Consider the following 19,761-nt stretch of genomic DNA (forward strand, 5'->3'; position numbering starts at 1 on the left):
CAAACAAATTTTTTTAGTCCTTGCTATATCATCTGTTTTGTTACATAATATTCTTCTGAAAGAAACTATGGATCCGTTATATTATGAGGCAGTTTGGAGGAAGTTAGTTGCTGCCAAGAAGGCATTAATGTATGAGTCTCAATGTGGGTGTGTGACTGACATGTCCAAAAGGGCCACTTGTCTGTGTTCCCTCAGCTACTTCTGTTCTAAAGATGATATATGTCTGTAAATAAAGCAAGATATGTTTTGAAGGTGACCATGTTCTGCATCATTAGTTTTTTCACTGTTGAGAAACTAAACTGCAAGAACTTGAACATCTGCTATCACCTGACAGCACAAGTGGCTCAAGGAAGTAGTGACAGCAGATAGAAAAAAACCTACCTCTACAATATTATCTTTTTTTTTTTTTCTGCTATTTTCTTTAACTAAATACAGTTGTCTTAATTTAGCTCAAAAATAATTTAGCTCAACATTGGTGTTAGTACCATATCTAGGGAATAGTCTCTAGGGCTTTAAGAAACCACTTAGTAATGACAGAGATAGAGGGAAGTACAGGACGAGAGCTGCACTCACTGCAACATGCTGTATGAGCGTGTGGCTAATGGCCTTTTGGATGTATTATAAACTGATTCCTGAGTCTGTACTCCCCCATCTGTAACAGCATGTGAAATAGAAATGTGTGCTAACGTCTCCAGTGTTACTCCAGTACATAAGATTTAGACCTCCCTGGTTACGATGTTTTATACTACTCCCCACAGGTGAAATCTGTGCTTTTAAAATCCATGGACAAGATATGCCCTTCGAAGCTGTTGTGCTAAACAAGACATCTGGAGAAGGTCGTCTTCGAGCAAAAAGTCCTATTGACTGTGAACTGCAGAAGGAATACACATTCATCATCCAGGCCTACGACTGTGGATCAGGACCAGGTGGAACAAACTGGAAGAAGTCTCACAAGTGGGTGAAGATAAGGAGGAATTTTTTTGCTTTGGCATACATTTGCTCTACAGTACAGATCACATTGAAGGGCTCCTTTTTATATTGTAGTCAGGTAGAATGCAAATAAAACCAGGATGAACCATATGTTGCAATAGTCCATCCACTTTTATTTATTTTTCCTTTTAGAAAATATTTTTCTTGTTTGACGCATTCTGTAATAATTCTAGCCAAAGTCTTTTATAGGATCCCTGTTTAAGTGAAGAAAGTTTTGGTGTATTTTTTCCATTCTTGCTTTCACGTTAAATACATTGACTAAATAGATCACCCAGGATGTAGAAGCTAGCTTTTAATTGACACTTACAAATTCTAAGAATGTTTTCTCTCTGTTCATCTCATTTTCAATGGTAAGAAAAGAGAAGTCACCTTTTTTATTTTAGTGTGTGCATGTATGTAAGCTGCAGCAGTGTTGCCTTTGCACAGTGTGTTTCTGACCTCAGCTTTTAGACAGCACATTTCAGAGGAATTAAAATCCTCTGGAAAAGTGGGGTATTGACGGTTAGTAGGTGGTACTTTTTACTGTGGAGCTAATTCCCTGCATAAGCTTAAGTGGCACAGTGCCTTTTTTCCCCTTCAATTCATCAAACCAAGCTCCAGACCATTTGTCATTAAAGATTAATTTAACTCGTGTGTAGATGTGTAACTGCTGTACAAATTGTTCATTTTGCTGAGACTCATTTAAATAAATGATTAATAGTAATCATTCTTCCTTTTGCTCATCCAGGACACATGACAATTAAAAACTTAATTAGCTCTATAATGCATGCTGAACTTTTTCAGTATATTTAAAAAGAATACATGTTTGGAGGGAAGCCTGCAATATCAAATAACCATCAAGCCACAGAAACAGTTTTTGCTTCATAGTATTAAATCTTATGATGTTTTGTACAGCAGTTATATATCTACATGTGAGTTAATCAGCAGAAGGTGAGAGCCTTATTTAATATCGAAGAAAGTTCATCAACTGACCATTTTTAGGTAGTGAATATGTAAGACTACTGTAATTCTCTTCATCTTTTTTTGCTTATTAACCCATTTTCCACTGGAATGATATCATTGACTTTCTGCTGGGGTCCATTTTACGAGGCAGACTCATTTTAATAGGGAGCACCATGGAGCCCTCTCCCTATAAGCTGCAGCTATAGGTTTTTACGAAGTATCACATTAAGGTATTAAATCAGGCAAATTAAACATAGACATTCAATAATATCTAATATTGATATCTAATATCTAATAAAATAATATGTTTACTTAGTTTTCTACATGTGTTTTGTTAGTCTTTTCAAGTGTTTTGGAAACAAACTGTTACTGATGTGTCATGATAAATTAATTTTTGTCTTTGATGTCTTTACTTACCTATTTTAGGGCAGTGGTTCATATCCAGGTAAAGGATGTCAATGAGTTTTCACCAACTTTTAAGGAGAGTATGTATAAGGCCACCGTGACAGAGGGAAAGATCTATGACAGCATACTGCAGGTAGAAGCCATAGATGAAGACTGTTCTCCACAGTATAGCCAAATCTGCAATTATGAAATTGTCACAACCGATGTTCCTTTTGCCATTGACAGAAACGGTGAGTATGGGGAACAAGCAATTGTCAGTTCTAGGACAGACAGCAGTAATTTCTGTCGATGCTGTAATTACCTATTGATACTAGCTGATAACCTGGCTTGAGTTTTAACTCAAGAGAGTAATCCTGATCTCATCTCTGAGAATGAAGGAATTGTTACACTGGGAATTTCTATCCTTTTAATGTAAGATTTGGTCAGAAAGTGCCACAGTAATTTACTGTGGAAATTAAAACCCCAGTTTTAGATGAGCAATATATTTCTCTGTCACTCAGTCTGTTCTCTTAATTGTCTCAGATCTAGTTTCTCATCCAAGTGATGGCATTTCCTAATGCAGCATGAAACCCTACCTAATAGGGTTTATTAATTAGTTTATAGTAACTCCCATTCTTGTGAACATTTTGGAGCAGTGTCTAAATGTAGAATTGATGATATTCTGGGTATGTTTATTGACTGTTAAAACTTTCAGGGTATGGGTCCACAGATCTACCCTTTTGTGGTGCTTCCTAGAGCAGATCCATTATCCTGCAGTATAGAAAAAAAAAAAAGATGCTTTGGAAAAGTAGTATCAAATTTATGTAGGGCTTTTTTTAGTTGTTTTTCTAATGTATATTAATCACAGAATCACAGGTTGGAAGGGACCTCAGGGATCATCTGGTCCAACCTTTCTAAGAAGAGCATAGTCTAGACAAGATGGCCCAGCACCCTGTCCAGACAACTCTTGAAGGTGTCCAATGTGGCCGAGTCAACCACTGCCCTGGGGAGATTATTCCAATGGGTGACTGTCCTCACTGTGAAAAATTTCCCTCTTGCGTCCAATCGGAATCTCCCCAAGAGCAACTTGTGTCCATTCCCCCTTGTCCTCTCCATGTGGCTCCTTGTAAAAAGGGAGTCTCCGTCTTCTTTGTAGCTACCCCTTAAGTACTGGTACATGGTGATGAGATCCCCTCTGAGCTTCCTTTTCTCAAGGCTGAACAAACCCAGTTCTCCCAGACTATCCTCATATAGCAGGCTTCCCAGTCCTTTGATCTTCTTGGTGGCCCTTCTCTGCACCCCTTCCAGCCTGTCCACATCCTTTTTGTATAGTGGGGACCAGACCTGTACACAGTACTCCAGGTGTGGCCTGACAAGCGCTGAGTAGAGTGGGATGACGACTTCTTTCTCTCTGCTGGTGATGCCTTTTTTGATGCAACCCAGCATCCTGTTGGCCTTCTTGGCCACAGCAGCACACTGTTGGCTCATGTTGAGCTTCCTGCCCACCAGGACCCCCAGGTCCCTTTCCACAGAGCTGCTCCCCAGCCAGGTGGATCCCAGTCTGTGCTGCACTCCTGGATTATGTTTTCCCATGTGCATGACCTCACACTTGTCCTTGTTGATCTTCATAAGGTCCTTGCTGGCCCACTCTTCCAGCCTATCCAGATCTCCCTGCAGAGCAGCTCTCCCTTCTCGAGTGTCTACTTCCCCACTCAACTTGGTGTCATCAGCAAACTTCATCAGGCTACACTTGATGCCGGTATCCAGATCACTTATGAAGATGCTGAATAACATTGGGCCCAATATTGATCCCTGGGGGACCCCACTTGTGACAGGTTGGCACTTGGAAAAGGAGCTATTTAGGGTGCGGCCTGTCAGCCAGTTCCCCACCCACTGCGCAGTCCACTTGTATAGGCTATAACGCATTAATTTCTCCAGGAGGAGGCTGTGAGGGACTGTATGAAAAGCCTTGGAGAAGTCCAGGTAGACGATGTTCACTGCCCGCCCCATGTCAACCAGGCAAGTCACTTTTTGTCATAGAAGGCCACCAGGTTTGTCAAACATGATCTGCCTTTAGTGAAGCCATGTTGACTTTTCCCAATCATGTGCTTCATTTGACTTGTAATGGCCTTCAGGAGTCCATAACTTTCCTAGGGATTGAAGTAAGGCTGATGGGCCTATAGTTACCTGGATCCTCCCTTGAACGTTTCATGTAGATAGGGGTAACATTTGCCTTCCTCCAGTCCTCTGGGACATCCCCCCTTCTCCATGACTTCTTGAAGTGTGGCTTCGCAATTATGTCAGCCAGCTCTTTCAACACCCTCAGGTGGACGGTGTCAGGGCCCATTGATTTGTAGGGGTCAGGCTTCTGTGGTAATTATATCCTAACTCTTCCTTCACAGATGTTGGGTTGGTGTTTGGATCAATCAGCAATTTATTATAGGAAAAATAATAAACCGTATTAAGCTTCCCATATGCAACCATTTTTGACCTTGCTGGCCCTCTCAGCTTCTTGCTTTTCCCAGTCGAGTTGTCACTAGGAAAAAGCACAGACCTTGACACTGAGTTTGAGAGAAGTGTTGGGCTGCATTAAAAATGTGTTGAAGATCCTCCCTCCCATTCACTGCTTACTTCCGATAATAAAAAATAGTAACTCTGTCTTTCAAGGACTTCAGCAGTCCCATATTGGCATCACCTTGTAGGTAAGAGTCCTTGTTATTGATATTCATGTGTGCACACTTGTGCAGAAGTTCAAAATGGAAATGCCTGTGCTCCCAGAGCTTTCTTCCCCAGAACAAGCACCCTGTGTGCATACCCAGCAATGCTCTGATTTATCTTTCCTAACAGAAGCATTTAATCCATGTTGTATGTAGGAAGACAATACTCTTTGGAAGTTAAATCTGATTTTTGGCCAAATTGGAAATTAAAAGCGTGCATGGAGCTACTGTTTTCTCTAAGCAGTCATTTTCATCTTGGGATGTTTTACAGAAACCGTTTTCTCCCATTCAAAAAATATTCATCTTTATTTGTGCAGTTCTTGCACAATGCACAGCTGAGCATCAGAAGGTAATAAACTGTTAGCATTGTAAATGACATCAGGGAAAAAGCCATCTTGTTATAATACATTGGGAGGCAAATATACTGTATAGTAGGTATAATCATAATGAGTATGGTTGTGTTTAAGTAACTGAGGTCAGTTGGCACAATAATCTTTTGCCAGAGAAATTGCACAAAGGATTTTTTAGAGAAAGTGGGGATTTGGAAGTAGAAGTTTATGTGCAATTCCCTAGAAACTTTTCCTCTCTATGGATTTTTTTTTCTAATTGTGAGATTTCCCATGTTGTCATAAAAGGAAGTTCTCTGTGTTTCGGTTTGAAACCATTATTTTTCCAGAGCTCCAAGTGACTTGCCAATATTGGGCTGGTTACTTACACAAGTTGCAGGTGGCTTCATAATTTCATACCAGGTTTGTGGCAGATACCATGGATAAATAATACACTGAGATTAGCATGATACAGAGCAGGACTTTCTATTGCTTATTGTTTTTTAGTTCCTATCACACAGTGCAGCTGGCTCATGAGTGATCATGGGTTTCTTACAGAGGCATGATCAAAGGCATGTGAAGTGTTCGGAATCCTTGGTAACATCTTTGTCCTCATGTGCCCAGGACCTGCTTTTCAGCAAAGGCAATGAGAAAATCACTGATTTAAATGTGACTTTAAAGTCTGCCATGAATAATTGATATAAGGTTGTAATACTTGCAGTTTCTTAGTCATGAATTCAATTAATATTTTTTGATCCATTTGTTCACCAAAAGGACAATGCTGCCACAATCAACAGTAATTGCAGTCTAATTTGCAATTTTTTTTAGATAATGGTAATTGCTTAAACCCACCGGGATTAGAGACAGAATTAGGATAGATGGTTGCACTTTTGTTTTGTGACAGAAATATGTTGATTAGTTCCAACACATTTCGCTGCTGAGAATGTCTCTCTATGCCAGCTGATATAAACTTTCTCTGCTGCAAATTCTTTGGCATTGTGCCCATTTTTGTCACCTATAGGATGATTAAAATAGATGTATGAGATGCCTGTGACTGCCTGTTAATACTGTGCTAATTAGGATTTTGTTTATAGGGTTTTTTTACCCCTTTGTGACAAACAAATCTAGGCTCTTGAGTCTTCTGCAAGTTATGATTTTTTTTCTGCTTTTCAGTATCATAAATGTGGACTTTTATTGCCCAGAAAGAGTATTTAACCAGATGCTTAGAATCAAATCTAAATATTGCAGAGGGCCCCAAAAGTAGGTGGTGAGGAAAACATGCCCTTGTCAGTCCCAGATGGTGGATTTTTTTTCACCACCAGCCTATGAAACTAACTACAAACACAGGCCTTTAGAAAGATGAACATGCTATTCCATCAGCTTTTTCCTTTTAGCAGATCATTGTCTTTTTAGGCAAAACTTATTTCTTATATCTAGATCAATCCAGGGAGCATTTTGTTGTTTTCAAATAATATATTATACATCGGGGAACATCTGCAGAAAGGGAGAGAGAACCTGCCAGACACTGGCAGTGCGCAGTCTACTTCACATCACCAAGTTGTCTGAGGCATAAGTGGATAGGCACCCAGCACTGGCAGCGTTCAGTTCTGGGTGTAGCTTTTGTAGCTTCGGTTGACTTATGGTCAAATACAGCTTCTGGTGGCTCTTGGCAGATGGGAATGTTGAGCTGCCATTCCTATGAGCACACTCAAGTCAGAGGCCACTCATGTAACAATGCTAGCCCTCATCAATTGTAAGAGTTAGGATGTTCAGTTTTATAATTCTTATACACACAGGAAGTAAATATGGAATTTGAGGAGTAATTACCATAGTAAATTAGTCAAGTCTTTCCTTGTTGTTGTGACTGCTCCAAAATAAAGTGAAAGACAGCCATAAAAGATGGAAGTCTGTATCAAACTACCCCCAAAACTGACCCTGAAGAAACAGAGGTGTAAATGTGTTTGTCCTCAGGCAGAATTTTTATATTCTTGTTGTCACTTACCTCTTGCTTTGTGGTTTTTTTGTGTGTGTGTGTTTGTTTTTTTTTAATCTGTTATAGCTCTGGTTATTTCCAGGAAAATGCAGAGATTTAGAAAGACTGAAAAAAATAATTTCATGGCCTAGTTGTGAACTGTGTAGAACAGTACTTCTCCCATTAAATTTTTTTAATGTTATAGATTACCTTTTTATTTATTGGTGAGATGTAAATAAAAATTCTCAGTCTACTGTCTCTAAAACTTTAATTAGCCTGTATTTATAGTGCTTCCCTTCTGTGTCTACTTTTTAATCATATTGATTAAATTTTAAAATAACAAAGAAGCATCAGAGGTACCAAAACCAAATAGAATAATTAGGAAGTCAATAAACTATCAGATAACATCTACAAGACATCCAAATGACCTTCCAGAATAACACCTAATAGTCCAAATCTTTGTAGTCCAAATCTTAAAAGACCACAATGAAATACAAATCTTGGAAGAGGAGTTGTAGTGAAATGTAAATATGCTGTGATGATTTATAAATCTTAGAGGACAGTTAATGTGCCATGCAAATTCTATCAGTCTGCTAACGTAGATTCAGACATTTTTTTATTTCTTGAGAATTATCTCTGCTGGTCATGGACTAAAATAATACAAAGGAGAACCACATAGGGAAGTATAAAGATTCATGTAAGAAATAATATAATGCAGAAGGGAAAGAACAGCTGAGCAGGTATTAAATAAATAATAAAGTACACAGTGGCAATTTTCCATTAAATCCTCTTAGGCAGGCACTAATCAAGCAATTCAAGATTGTAAAATGGGTAGATTAAATTGTTTTGCCAATTACTAACTCAAAAATAATGAAGTAGTTGATACCATTATTACAGTTGTTTTTGTGATGGGAAGAGCTATCTACATGGCAGACTTGAAAATGCCTGGCAAGGTGAGGTACCTGAGAGGGAGAACCAAGGAAGCTGTAGGACATGGTACTGTTCCATAATAGCCTTCAGCAGGTCATTTTGCTTCTCCATTTAAGACAAAAATAGGGACTGGACTAGTCCCCCTCTGTGCCCTGCTCAGAAAGGGAGGGGTAAACACTCAAAGTCAACAGAAAATGGGGTATTGGGCCTGATTTATAGCTGCAGATGGAAGGGTCTATTTAAACTACAAATTTTGAACCAGAAGACAGTGAAAATTACAAAAGCAGCCTTCCTTCAGCCCTGACCTGAAAAGTTTGACATTAGTTTCAATTAAACTACTAAAGTTGGCTTTTACGTAGTAGTAGTCAGAAAAGCATTGGGCTCTGACAAGATAAGGAGCATGCATCAGAGACACACACCTGCTCAGTCTTTATTTGTCAAACTAATGCAGGTTTAGTGAAAGACTTCTTTCAGAAGTTTCATTTGACTGCATTCACCTGTGTCTCATTCATTTGAATTAAAAAACCACACCCAAACCCTCAAACAGTGCCAGCACACCTAGCAACAGATACTTACCAGCACCTGTGGAAATCAGATCACCACATTTGACTAAATTCCAGGATTTGGGTACTCCCCATTCCAAATTTAGCCCAAAAAAACTTCATTTTGCAGATCCATGCTTGAAAGCAGTTGTTACGTGTAGCATTGATCCAGAGTAAGTTTGTTTCCTAAATTCTAGAACAAACATTCTCATTCAAAGTAATGGTATAGAAAACAGCCCTGAGCAAAAGTGTGAAACATACTAAACAGTTTCAAGTTTCAGTTTGAGCAAGAAGTGCATTTCAGTGGAAGTGGACAGAATTAAAATGCTGAACTCACTAATTACAAAACCATACATCCTCCACAGTAATCTTCCAGCCTTGCAGGAAATACTGAGAAAGATCTTTCCCTTTCCTTGTGAAAGTTGTAATGTCCTTCTTCCCAAAACAGGTAATTTGTCGTCTTTATATATGTGTCAGGTTCAGCAGATAATCCCTGTTATTGCTGAGTTTTATTTTCCATGTGATAACTCTGCGCTGTCATATCAAATATTGCTAAGTGTTCTAATGTAAAAGGTGATTCTGGTTTTCCCCCTCCCCAATTTTTAAAACCCAGGGGAAGGGCTAAAAATCTCTCTAACTTAAAGGGTAATAGCTTAAGGGGAAAAAAAGGAAGATACTTAGGCTGGGCAGGTGTTCAAAAGTGGATCTCAGAAATGTGGCTGCCATGTTAAAGCAGTGTATTCTGGGGAGATGTAGAAAATGAGGTTTCACCTAGTCATACTTTACATTTCAAGATGTAACTGCTAATTAGTCTTATGGTCTTTAGAAAATGTTGTTGAGCAGATGTTTTTTAATATAGATGTGCCTGGATTACAGCCGTAGCATTTATATTTGCATTATTATTTATCTGCTGGATTGAAAGAAAATAATTCCCATTTTTCATAACAGTCCTGCCTGTGGATGTCCCATGCACTTCAAAGAGCTTTCCTGTCACAAAGGATCCAGTCAAGACCCAAACGTTATAGTCTGCATATGCTTAGCAAAGAAGTAATTTCTGAATGTTGTCTTATGTTAATTCTATAGGTAACATCAGAAACACTGAGAAACTGAACTATGATAAACAGCACCAGTATGAGATAATGGTAACAGCTTTTGACTGTGGGCAAAAACATGCAACGGAAGATGTCTTAGTAAGAGTTAATGTCAAACCAGTGTGCAAACCAGGCTGGCAAGGTAAGGTTTAATAGTTCATATATTTTAATTTTTCATTTAAATCTTTCCACCTCACAGTAAAGAAACTAGGGTGTTTATTGCAGTGGTATAGAAAAGTGTTGCTATTTCTTATGCTTACTTCGTTCCAAACTTTTAAAAAGTGGACAAGAATCCCATGTTTGTTTACATTTGCTGTGTTTCTTCTCTAGTCAGAACAAAGAACAGATTAGAAAAAAAAAATTTCTGTTCTAATCAGCTATTTTATGATTCAGTCAGAATATACTGAAAGGTTAAAGTGCTTCTCATTTGCCTTTCTCTTACTATTCCTTTTTTTAAAAGTTTTGAAGCCACCATGACAAGGTACTTTTCCCATGTATGCCAGAGTATTTCAAATTATCTTGTTCCAGCTACAGAATTGGCTTTCGTGTGCATGCATGGGTCAAGGCACACTCAACTGGCAGTGGGAGTGAAAGGCATTTTTTTCCTGATTGCTGTCTTCATATTGAGACTTTTCAGTAGGAACTGATTTTCTAAAAAGGTTGCAAGGATCTACAGTCTACTGTCTGACATGGAAGAAAACCCAGCTGGTAATGTACTAGGAAGATAGATATGCTGCAAATAAGGAATTAAGATGAATGTGAGGGCTGGATTAGGGAGAAGCCAACTGGATGTAAACACATTATACAGATGTCATTCAGAACTAACCTGACCTTCATAACTGTAATTTTTAAAGAGAATGATTGAGAAGGAGAAGAATCAGTTTGGCTGTTGTACTTGAAGGTAAATTTGCAGACTGACATTTAGAAGGAAAAAATGGCTTTCTTCGTAAAATGAGAAGTCCTGGTCGAGAGGATCTTGTAATGAAATAAGTGTGCAATATCATGATTCCATTTTCACAGGCCTCACTTAGAGCATAACCACATTTTAATTTTTCAGAGATGCACTAGTTCCCCACCCACCTGAGTATTTTGAAGAGCATTTTTGTTAAAAAATAGAATAGCTATGGATTATTTCCACATTTTCTAACTGATCTTATTGTCTAAAACAGCACAATTTATTCTATAAAACCAATATGGCCTCTTTACACTGTAGAAGTGTTCTGTTTACATTTTATGGAGTCATCTCATAAATTAAATACTCCCAAATTCTAGCTTGGAATTTGTATTAAAATGGATGCAATTGTTGATTTTTAACTTCTGTATAATTTCCATTTAGCTATTTTATTGATTGAATAATTTTTGCAAAGATATCTTAGTAATGGTGTGTTTATATTGTCCAATTTTCATATTTATTTCATAGTTCAAGCATCAGTTATAGGACAGATGGTCATTGCTGGCCCCATTAGGTGCGCATAGACACCAGGTAGCCAATAAAAGTAATAGAAAGTACCTCAAATAAGGTTTGGCTTGGGATTTTTATGCTTTATTCATCTTAGATTATGTGAAGTGTTTACAAGGTATTTAAATTTTTAATGAAAAACTGGAATTCAGCTATTACTTTATGCGTGAAAATTTTTGTTCTCTTTTAGAGGTCAGAGCTGTAGACGGCTGGTCATTTGGTTAACACTAGGTATGTAATATAAGGCCACCAGCTTTTTATTTTTAGTGTGATGGTGAGAAAATAGACAGAGAAAACAGCATATATAAAGCAACAACTCCTCAAAAAAGAATGCAATACATAAGAAAGTCTAAAGTATCTCAGAGAGGAAAGGATATGCTTTGATAGCATTCATTATGCTTGAATTTGGGCTTTTGGTTTATTTCTGTGGCAATTTAGCACAAATACTGTTTCTCCCTTCTGATCTGATAAAGTTTTATGATGGTCTTTATCATAGGAAGATAAAAATATGTAATAGTTCAATATGTTCTGCTGTAGCATATTCTATGCCATCCATGGAATTGGGCCTTTCCATGTGTCAAACAGGTGACTGCTTCACTTCATTGGCATGTCTCCCAATCAAGTGGCACAAATTGCAAGTGGACAGCATTTGCCTACTCAGGGTATAAGGTCTTTACATAAACAACTAGGTAGATACAACTTTAGTACTTAATTACTAAGTCATTAATTATAATTTTTAGATAAGCTGCAAAATAATACTTCCAGAAATGTCAAAATTTCTCTTAAAGAGATTTTTTAATGGCTGCTTATTTTTAAAGGTGAAGATAATCACATAGGTGATGTTTTCTACTTTAAGCCAACATCTGTAAAAGTTAACTGACCCTAGGGGGAAAAAACCATATAAGCAAAACTTACTAACAGTATTTCCAGTACCTAAAAAGGAACTCTGGAGACTGGAAATGGAGGATATTTATAGTGTTCTTTCTTCCCTGTATCTGTCAGTCTGTGATCTCCCCACAAAGAGGCAGACAGCAGGTATGCTCCATCTTCTTTGAAATAATGATATAGTTGAGAAGATTGGATGTCTAAGAGAGGTACAATAATGCTTTGCCTGATAAAAAAGATATTTGGAGCCTTTGGTTATAAAATGTAGAAGTTGCTAAAATACCATATTATTTTCTTCTTGTTCTTCAGTGTTAGGTTAAACAAAAATACTCAGAATTTCAATTTATAGCATTGGCAGTTAGTTCTTAGAAGTTAGTGGCTTTAGTAATCTGAAATATTGTGAAGTTCTTTGTGACTGTCATGAATAGAGATTGTAGTAGCCTAATGCAAATTCAGTGTTAAAAATTTCAGTGCAATAAATTTCAGTGCAGATGCCCTTCAAATATCCTCCATTGTGCAGGGCCAGGTACAGGGAAGAATAGGTTTATGTAAAACAATTTATAAAATTTTTCCTGTTTCTAGAGGCTGACTCTACAACTGACATGTACAGCAGAGCAAAGACGACTCAGCGAGCCAAGGTGCTATCCTTAAAAAAATATTCCTTTCAGCTAATAGAATTTAACTCTCCATTAAATCTAGAGACTACTTCCCTACTCTTTCAAGATGGACATTAATATACAATCAGCAAGCATTCCCATACAGACATTTTCAGCAAACAAGCCTCTACTCTATTAAGAGGCTACTTTACAAATAAACTTGATCCAACCTTACAAACCATTCTGAGCAGACTACTCTGAAATGTTATTAGTACCCTAAGCAAGCTAAAAATGTAAATCAATGAACTGAGTTAATTCTTAATCAGTTATTTTAATTGGAAGTTCTCATTAATGAGCTTTGTCAACTGACTTTTACAGCTATGCTACAAGTTCTCTTCATGCTATCTGTGTTAATTCCCATGATTTTCAAACAGTGGAGTGATCACTTACTGACAGGTAACTAAAGAGACCACATTATAAAGAAAGCTAGATGAGAGTACTTCTGACACTATAATGGGTAGATCTGCAGTTGAAGTTATTCCTATTTTTTGTTTAAAAAATTTTTTTAACACAGTGGGTTTCCATACTAAGATAAATTTCATTATCTTCAGCACATTCCCTGGCATTCTGTCCATTCCTCCAGGGCGCTGCCACAGAGCAGACACTGCACTTTTTCCTGTGGATTCACTTCCAGTGTCTTCTTTTTCACTACAGTATTTTTAATGCCACAAATATTGATTTCTGTAAAGTTAGTTCTCCCTTATTCAAAGCAGGATAGACAGACTTGTGGCAAAAGAGTACTAAATAGCCATATAATATTTTCATTAAAAAAGATGAGATGAAATAAGAGTCAAAAACCTGTAATCTAGACCATGTTTCCTGTAGCTCATTTATGGTATCATAATACTGTATTTTCTCATTTCCACTACTTTTAAGAACAGTCTTCATAAAACTGAAGTTACTGTCCCCAAAGTGGGATAGAAAAATGGAAGTAAAATAAAACAATGTGCTGAAAAATGCAAGATAGCAGAAAGTTGAAAACAATTATTCCTGTACCAACTGGTCTGGTGAATAATGTACTACATGGGGAGAAAATAAAGAGCAGCTCAGCCTCAAGAAAATGAAGGGCAGAACCACGTTCCAAAATCTTAAAATGTTTTGAGACTGCTAGAGGTCTGCTCAACTATTGATAATTAAATCAAAAGTCAGGTTGCTCCCTAAAATGCCATTGATTTCAGACAGGAAGCAGTTAAGGCATAAGACAAAGAGGTCCTCTAAACCAATCAGCTGAGTACCCCAATAAGTATCAGAGGACTCACTTTGAGACAAGCAGGATGGTTGAATGTGTTCCTTGGGGAGATAAGTATGTAGCAAAGACAGCAGTCCAAAAAATTAAGTCACATTGTCTCCTCTGACCAAAGAGGACTTAATTTTTTTCTGCCCAATTTAACATGGCCCCTGCATAAGCAATGATCACTAACCTCCAATTTAAGAGAAAATTAGGACTCTGATTAGGAAACAGGATTTCACAGCATCCATCCTGAAGAGTTTTAATAATTTGAAAATACTTCCTACACTTATTTTCAAGTCCTATGAACTCCTATACACACAACCCAATTACCTGAAGTAACAATATAAAGCAGAATTTCCTTAAAAATTCATCTTAAAAAGTTCAATGTCTTTCCACTTTTCTTAAAAACAGTTTTGAAACAAAATTTTCTCTTTATCTAATAGACTATAAAAATATTTAATTAGAGTATTTAATATATCAAATATATTTCTTGTTACTTTTTTTAAGGCATGTAGGGCTCACTAAAGTGACCTAGGCCTTTGCTACTACAAAAAGGTACATTCTTACCAGCTCTTTAATGTTCATTCAGAAGCCATGTACAGGTCAGATCAGCTTGCTTTTCCTGCTGAAATATAATCTCTTCTGTTCAGAGAAGGGCAGGACCTTCTCTTTTAGTAGCAGAGTGATCTTAGATCACTTCTGAGTCAACATTCTTCCTAGATGCTATTTGCAGTAGATGCTGAGTGATTTTAGAATGGTATTCATGTGGGCTTTCTAGTAAAATCCAATTACTGAGGTAAACCAAGACAGTATTGGCTTTTGAGCTGTCAGTGCTTTTAACAAGGAGCAATATGATTATTAAAGCAATTGGTTATTTGGAGGAGGGTTGTCAAGTGCAGAAACCTTTCTTATGAGAATAATAGTCTTCAGGAAACATTTAAAAGCCCAAATATTTTCTGCAGTAAACAAATTATTTTCCATTCTTGTTCACATACCTTACAGCTTAAAATGTAATGCTGTGTTATTTTAGCTACAAGATATTTCCCCATATTTTTAAATTTATTTTTTTTTGGCAAAGCAGGGAGCCTTTATGCCAGTCTAATCTTGGATGTGCATACATTAGCTGTACATACATTAGCTATACACCCTTAAAACAAGGTAATCAGAACAAAATGCTTACACTCAGCTGTTAACTTGAATGGCATCATTTTAGAATACCTACTCTTTAAATACCCATTTCAGACCTTTGAAAATTAATTGAACCTCTGAGTAAGTTTGTCTTAATTGAATCAGCTCTTTCTCCATGGGCCATTTTTCAGTGGTTACTCACCAGTGTGCTGAAGTTCCTGGGCATGAACTGGTACTTAATAGCACTACTACAAGGAAATATTTCTATAATACCAGTTCCCAAGATCATCTTACTCTAGGCTTGGGATATTGTCTTTCAATATTGACTTCCAGTGTAGAATTGCCTTCCAGTTTTGTCACTAGCAGAAGTAATTAACACAGTCCTGGTTTTGTGCCAAGACCGTTAATGGAAATATCAAATAACAATACCAAGGCAGATTCACAGGGATCTTTGCTAGTTAGATCCCTGTGTACCATGAACTTCTCATTTTCAGAGTAACCCATTACTGCTCTCTCTTTAGGCAGTTCTGTATGTGTGTTACAGTTGAAATACTAAAGCCTGTCTTTTTCATCTTAACTGATACTAGAAACCATTCATTTTAGACCTATTTAACTCAATTCTTTTTTCCATATACCTCTGTGGAAGGTCACTCGTTTGTTCACCTTTCTGCATTTACAACTACAAAAAGTCTTTCCTTTTTTTAATTTTCACTATGAGATCTCCATGAGCTTCACTAGGGCAATTATCATTTCAATGAGAAATGTCTTACCTCTGAGATGTAGCTGACAGCTGGTGGTTCCATTAACATTTCCTCTGCTCCAAAGTTAAAGCACTACTGTATATTCAGTTAGGTTTGAAGCTTTTCTGTCTGATTTTTCCCCCCCTCTGTATGTAAAAGCTTCTACATAGTCTCCCACCATGGGCTTAAAAATTGAAGACTTTCCACATAGGTTCCAACACCCTCACTTCAACTGATTTTAGTAACTACTCCATGTATTGTTTCAGAGTCTGTCCTTTGGAATTTGAGAAGTTCTTTGTATACTCCTCAGTAGAGAAATCTCTTGGAATACCAGGATCCAAACACTAGTCATAGCCCTCATTCTCCAGGATAACTAGGAAGCTGCCTTTTCCTATACTGACATCTTTTTGTGGTAGTTCATCCTTCTGAAACCATTAGAAGTCTCTAACCACATCTAAACCTGATGCCAAGGAGCAGCGAGAGCAAAGCTACTCCCTAAAGGAAGGCAAGCAAGGAACCAGTTGTAGTAAGAGAGTTGGCAGAGCCTTCATCACCAAGGGCCAACCCCTCACCCAACTGAGGCAAGAAGGCAGACCCAGAGACGACAGTTTGATTCAGCCACAAGCCCAGATCCTCAGGCATGTCCATGGTGAGGAGGCAGATCCCACAAAGTCAGTCCTTAGCATCAGGTCCATAGGGATGAGGCCAGACTGTCAGCCAGAAAGCCAGTCCATGGCATGACTCTGAATAAAGGGACCTTACAGCCAGAGCTGTGGACTGTGGCTGAGCTGGAGACCAACACTCCTACAGCAACATAGGTCAGGCTAGGACTGAAGTGCTGGGGCTAAGCTTAAATAAGTGCTCCTGGCCCATGGGTGCTAATGGGGGCCCCAGGTGAGGCTTATGGTGGCTCATTAGGGCTTATTAGGGCACTTGGGGTTCTGATACCCAGTTTGCTGCAGGAAATACCTATTATTATTCAAATGCAGTCTCACAGCAAATAAAAATTTAACCTAGGCTGTTGTTTTCTATTGTTTTTAGATTCTTGTATGTTTATTTGGCATAATTAGGCACCATTAGGAGTTGCGGTTTTATCACTCAATGAAATATTCAGTGTCACTAGTTCAGGCACAACTGCTATTCCATTATGGTTCATTAACTCCTGCAACAATAGACTTTACCACTACCCTGCAGTAGCCCAAATTTCTGTCTCTCTCTTTTTTGTTGTTTTTTAAACTATTAGCATGCTGCAGAAAGAAAATGTGTGTATCGATGTTTCTTTATGCTTATGAGGTCTGTGTTTAAATCTCTTAGCCAACTACCGTGCCTTAGCAGGGCTCTGGAAGTTATTTTGAGTCTTCTCTTTTCTATGGATTGGCTTTAACTGAGTCAGACTTTCTGATTATCATTTCCTTAACAAATCACTCGTCATATTTAACATGCTTAAATTTATATGTGGCACCACATTTAGCAGTCCTGTCATTTGTATGTTACTATCTTGAAGATTAGCTGCCAAACATAGAAACATTTATTAGGGTTTGGGTTTTTTTTAAATTTTGTTATATGACTAGTGGTGCTAGACATGAAATGATCTTTTTTCCCCTAACAAAAATGAACAAAACTTTAAGGATTATTTTGCAGTGTTGCTTAAACACAGTCATATTTTATGTATACATGCATATGTGTGTATGTATATATGTATTCATAGATGTGTATTTACATATGCATATTATATACCTATATATGTTAATTTTAAAAGGGGGGGAAATATAATTTAATAAAAAATTTCCTAAATGGTATTTATTTGAGTTACTAAACACAGCCAAGAAGCATGACCCCAGCTGATAGTTAAATCTTGTTTCATTTTTGGCATAATTTCTACCAAATTTCCCTAGCACTGCCAGCAGTGGTGGGAGTTGTGGCAACCGTTACAAAGCTCCATACTTGTTTCCCAAGAGATAAAGCATTTTTTTCTGTCAGTGGTGACTGCTTGACCCTTTAAAACTTAGAAAACTATTTTTAGAAAATTATATTCTAGGTAGCACACAGTGACATTAATGGATCTGGGAAGTAGCATTCTGCTGATGCTTGCTAGCTGATCTGTGGCCAGTTAACTAGGGGGCGTCCTACCAAATTCGCCCCTTTGCAAAACGATCCATTTCAAGATGAGAAACTGCTTAGACAACCTGAAGAGACCTGGTTATTTTAAGTAGTTCAGGATCTTCACAGAAACAAAATATTTGAGAAAGGGCCAGACACACATGCGCTACCAGTGTTCTAACTTTCCTTCTGAGAGGGCAAGGCATGGCAGATGATCCAGTTTCACATTAATTATATACTTTAAAATTAAAATAATAATGTTAAGTCAATTTTGTTCACCTGTAATCTGTGTCAAGAAACAGCATTCAGAATTTCTTGAAAGCTCAGTACAAAGGCTGAGATTTCCTTTTTTGCCAGTAAAAATTTTCTTTTTCAGAAGTTTTGAGGAGGTTTAGTCAGGAAATGGGGGAACAGAACAGATAAGGTGATTGCTTTGTGTGTCTTGGGGTTTTGGTATTCTTTCCAAGTGGGAAATTAAAATCCTTTGGGTTATTTTTTTTGTGTTAGATTGGCACAATTTCTAAGTACATAAATACAGAGAGGATGCTTCCCAAAAGAAAATACGCAGGAATTGTCACTCCGTGTTTCACTAAAAAAACTTTTTATCTTTAGTTCAAAGTAGAAATTCAAGTATCAAAGCGTGTACTTTTTGGAAATGTCTTCTGGCCATTGATCTTTCTCATTTGGAGAATGCCTAACTGTACAGCAGGTATTTATCGAGGTGGCTGTAGCATATGATATTCTAGCAACATGTGCACTTTGAAGTAAATTCATGGTCTTAAAAGAAAACTGTAGTTTTGTGAGGACAGTGCACTGCTCTTGCAAATATCATTGTAGAGCATCTAGACCTGCCTGGCTGCTGCTTTTAAGATACAGTGCGTTTCATAAATCATGAAAATAAGTGTACTTTTGGCAAAACTACAGAGACTTTTTTAGTCTTGTTTGAAATGCTTTGTGTATACTGATATTTTTATTTATTCTAGATTGTTTCAGTTTTTTATGCTGCAGAGGCTCACCAATAGCACTACATAAATTTTTTCTTGCATTTAGCTGCCAGGATGCACATCTTCAGTCCAACATGAGAGACATTTTGCATTTCACTGGCATTGTAGGAGCTGTGTTGCAATTGTCTTTAATTACCTTGCCATCATTTTTAATGTCATGAGGTGGAATCAAAGTTCACGGCCACACACATGTAGGAGGAGACATGAATCAGGTCATATGTCCTCTGCACAGTGAGTGCCATGCTCCTTCAAGGAAAAATGAGATTAAATCATTCTTAGTGTCATCAAGCGTTAGAAATGGTTAAAATATTTTTAATATATGGATCACAAGGAAAGAGAGTCATGTACAAAACTGTTAAGTGTAGAGGTCAAGTAAAGACTTTGTCCTTCTGTTAAAAGGAAAATTTATTTAGTTTACATAATTGTTTTATAATTTATGAAATCTGAACCACAAACTTGGAATTGTGCTATTTACACTCTGATGTCCTGTTGTAGGTATAATCCAGCTAGGGCTGCCTTATACTGTCTGGAAGAGCTTTATACCACAAGTGGCAAGCAAAAGCCTGTTGAATTAAAGATCCAAACAAAGGCTGTGTTCTGCAGGACTAAACAGGGCTAGTTTTACTTTAGAGTTTCCAATGGGATTAGTCTGCCTCCCATAATG

At 37.5% G+C, this 19,761-nt stretch overlaps 1 protein-coding gene across 4 annotated transcripts in view; it reads left to right on the forward strand.

Annotated features, from left to right (window-relative positions):
• The window catches only part of CLSTN2 (calsyntenin 2), a 449,932-nt gene that overhangs the window by 348,796 nt on the left and 81,375 nt on the right, over positions 1-19,761 (forward strand). For all 4 annotated transcript variants that reach the window (XM_064457344.1, XM_064457346.1, XM_064457343.1 and 1 more), the window contains 3 exons: positions 759-954; positions 2,359-2,567; positions 9,887-10,036. In XM_064457344.1, coding sequence (XP_064313414.1) covers positions 759-954; positions 2,359-2,567; positions 9,887-10,036 — 555 coding nt within the window. The remainder of the gene's footprint in view (positions 1-758; positions 955-2,358; positions 2,568-9,886; positions 10,037-19,761) is intronic.

Source organism: Phalacrocorax carbo, chromosome 7, assembly GCF_963921805.1.
Source record: "Phalacrocorax carbo chromosome 7, bPhaCar2.1, whole genome shotgun sequence".
NCBI lineage: Eukaryota > Metazoa > Chordata > Aves > Suliformes > Phalacrocoracidae > Phalacrocorax > Phalacrocorax carbo.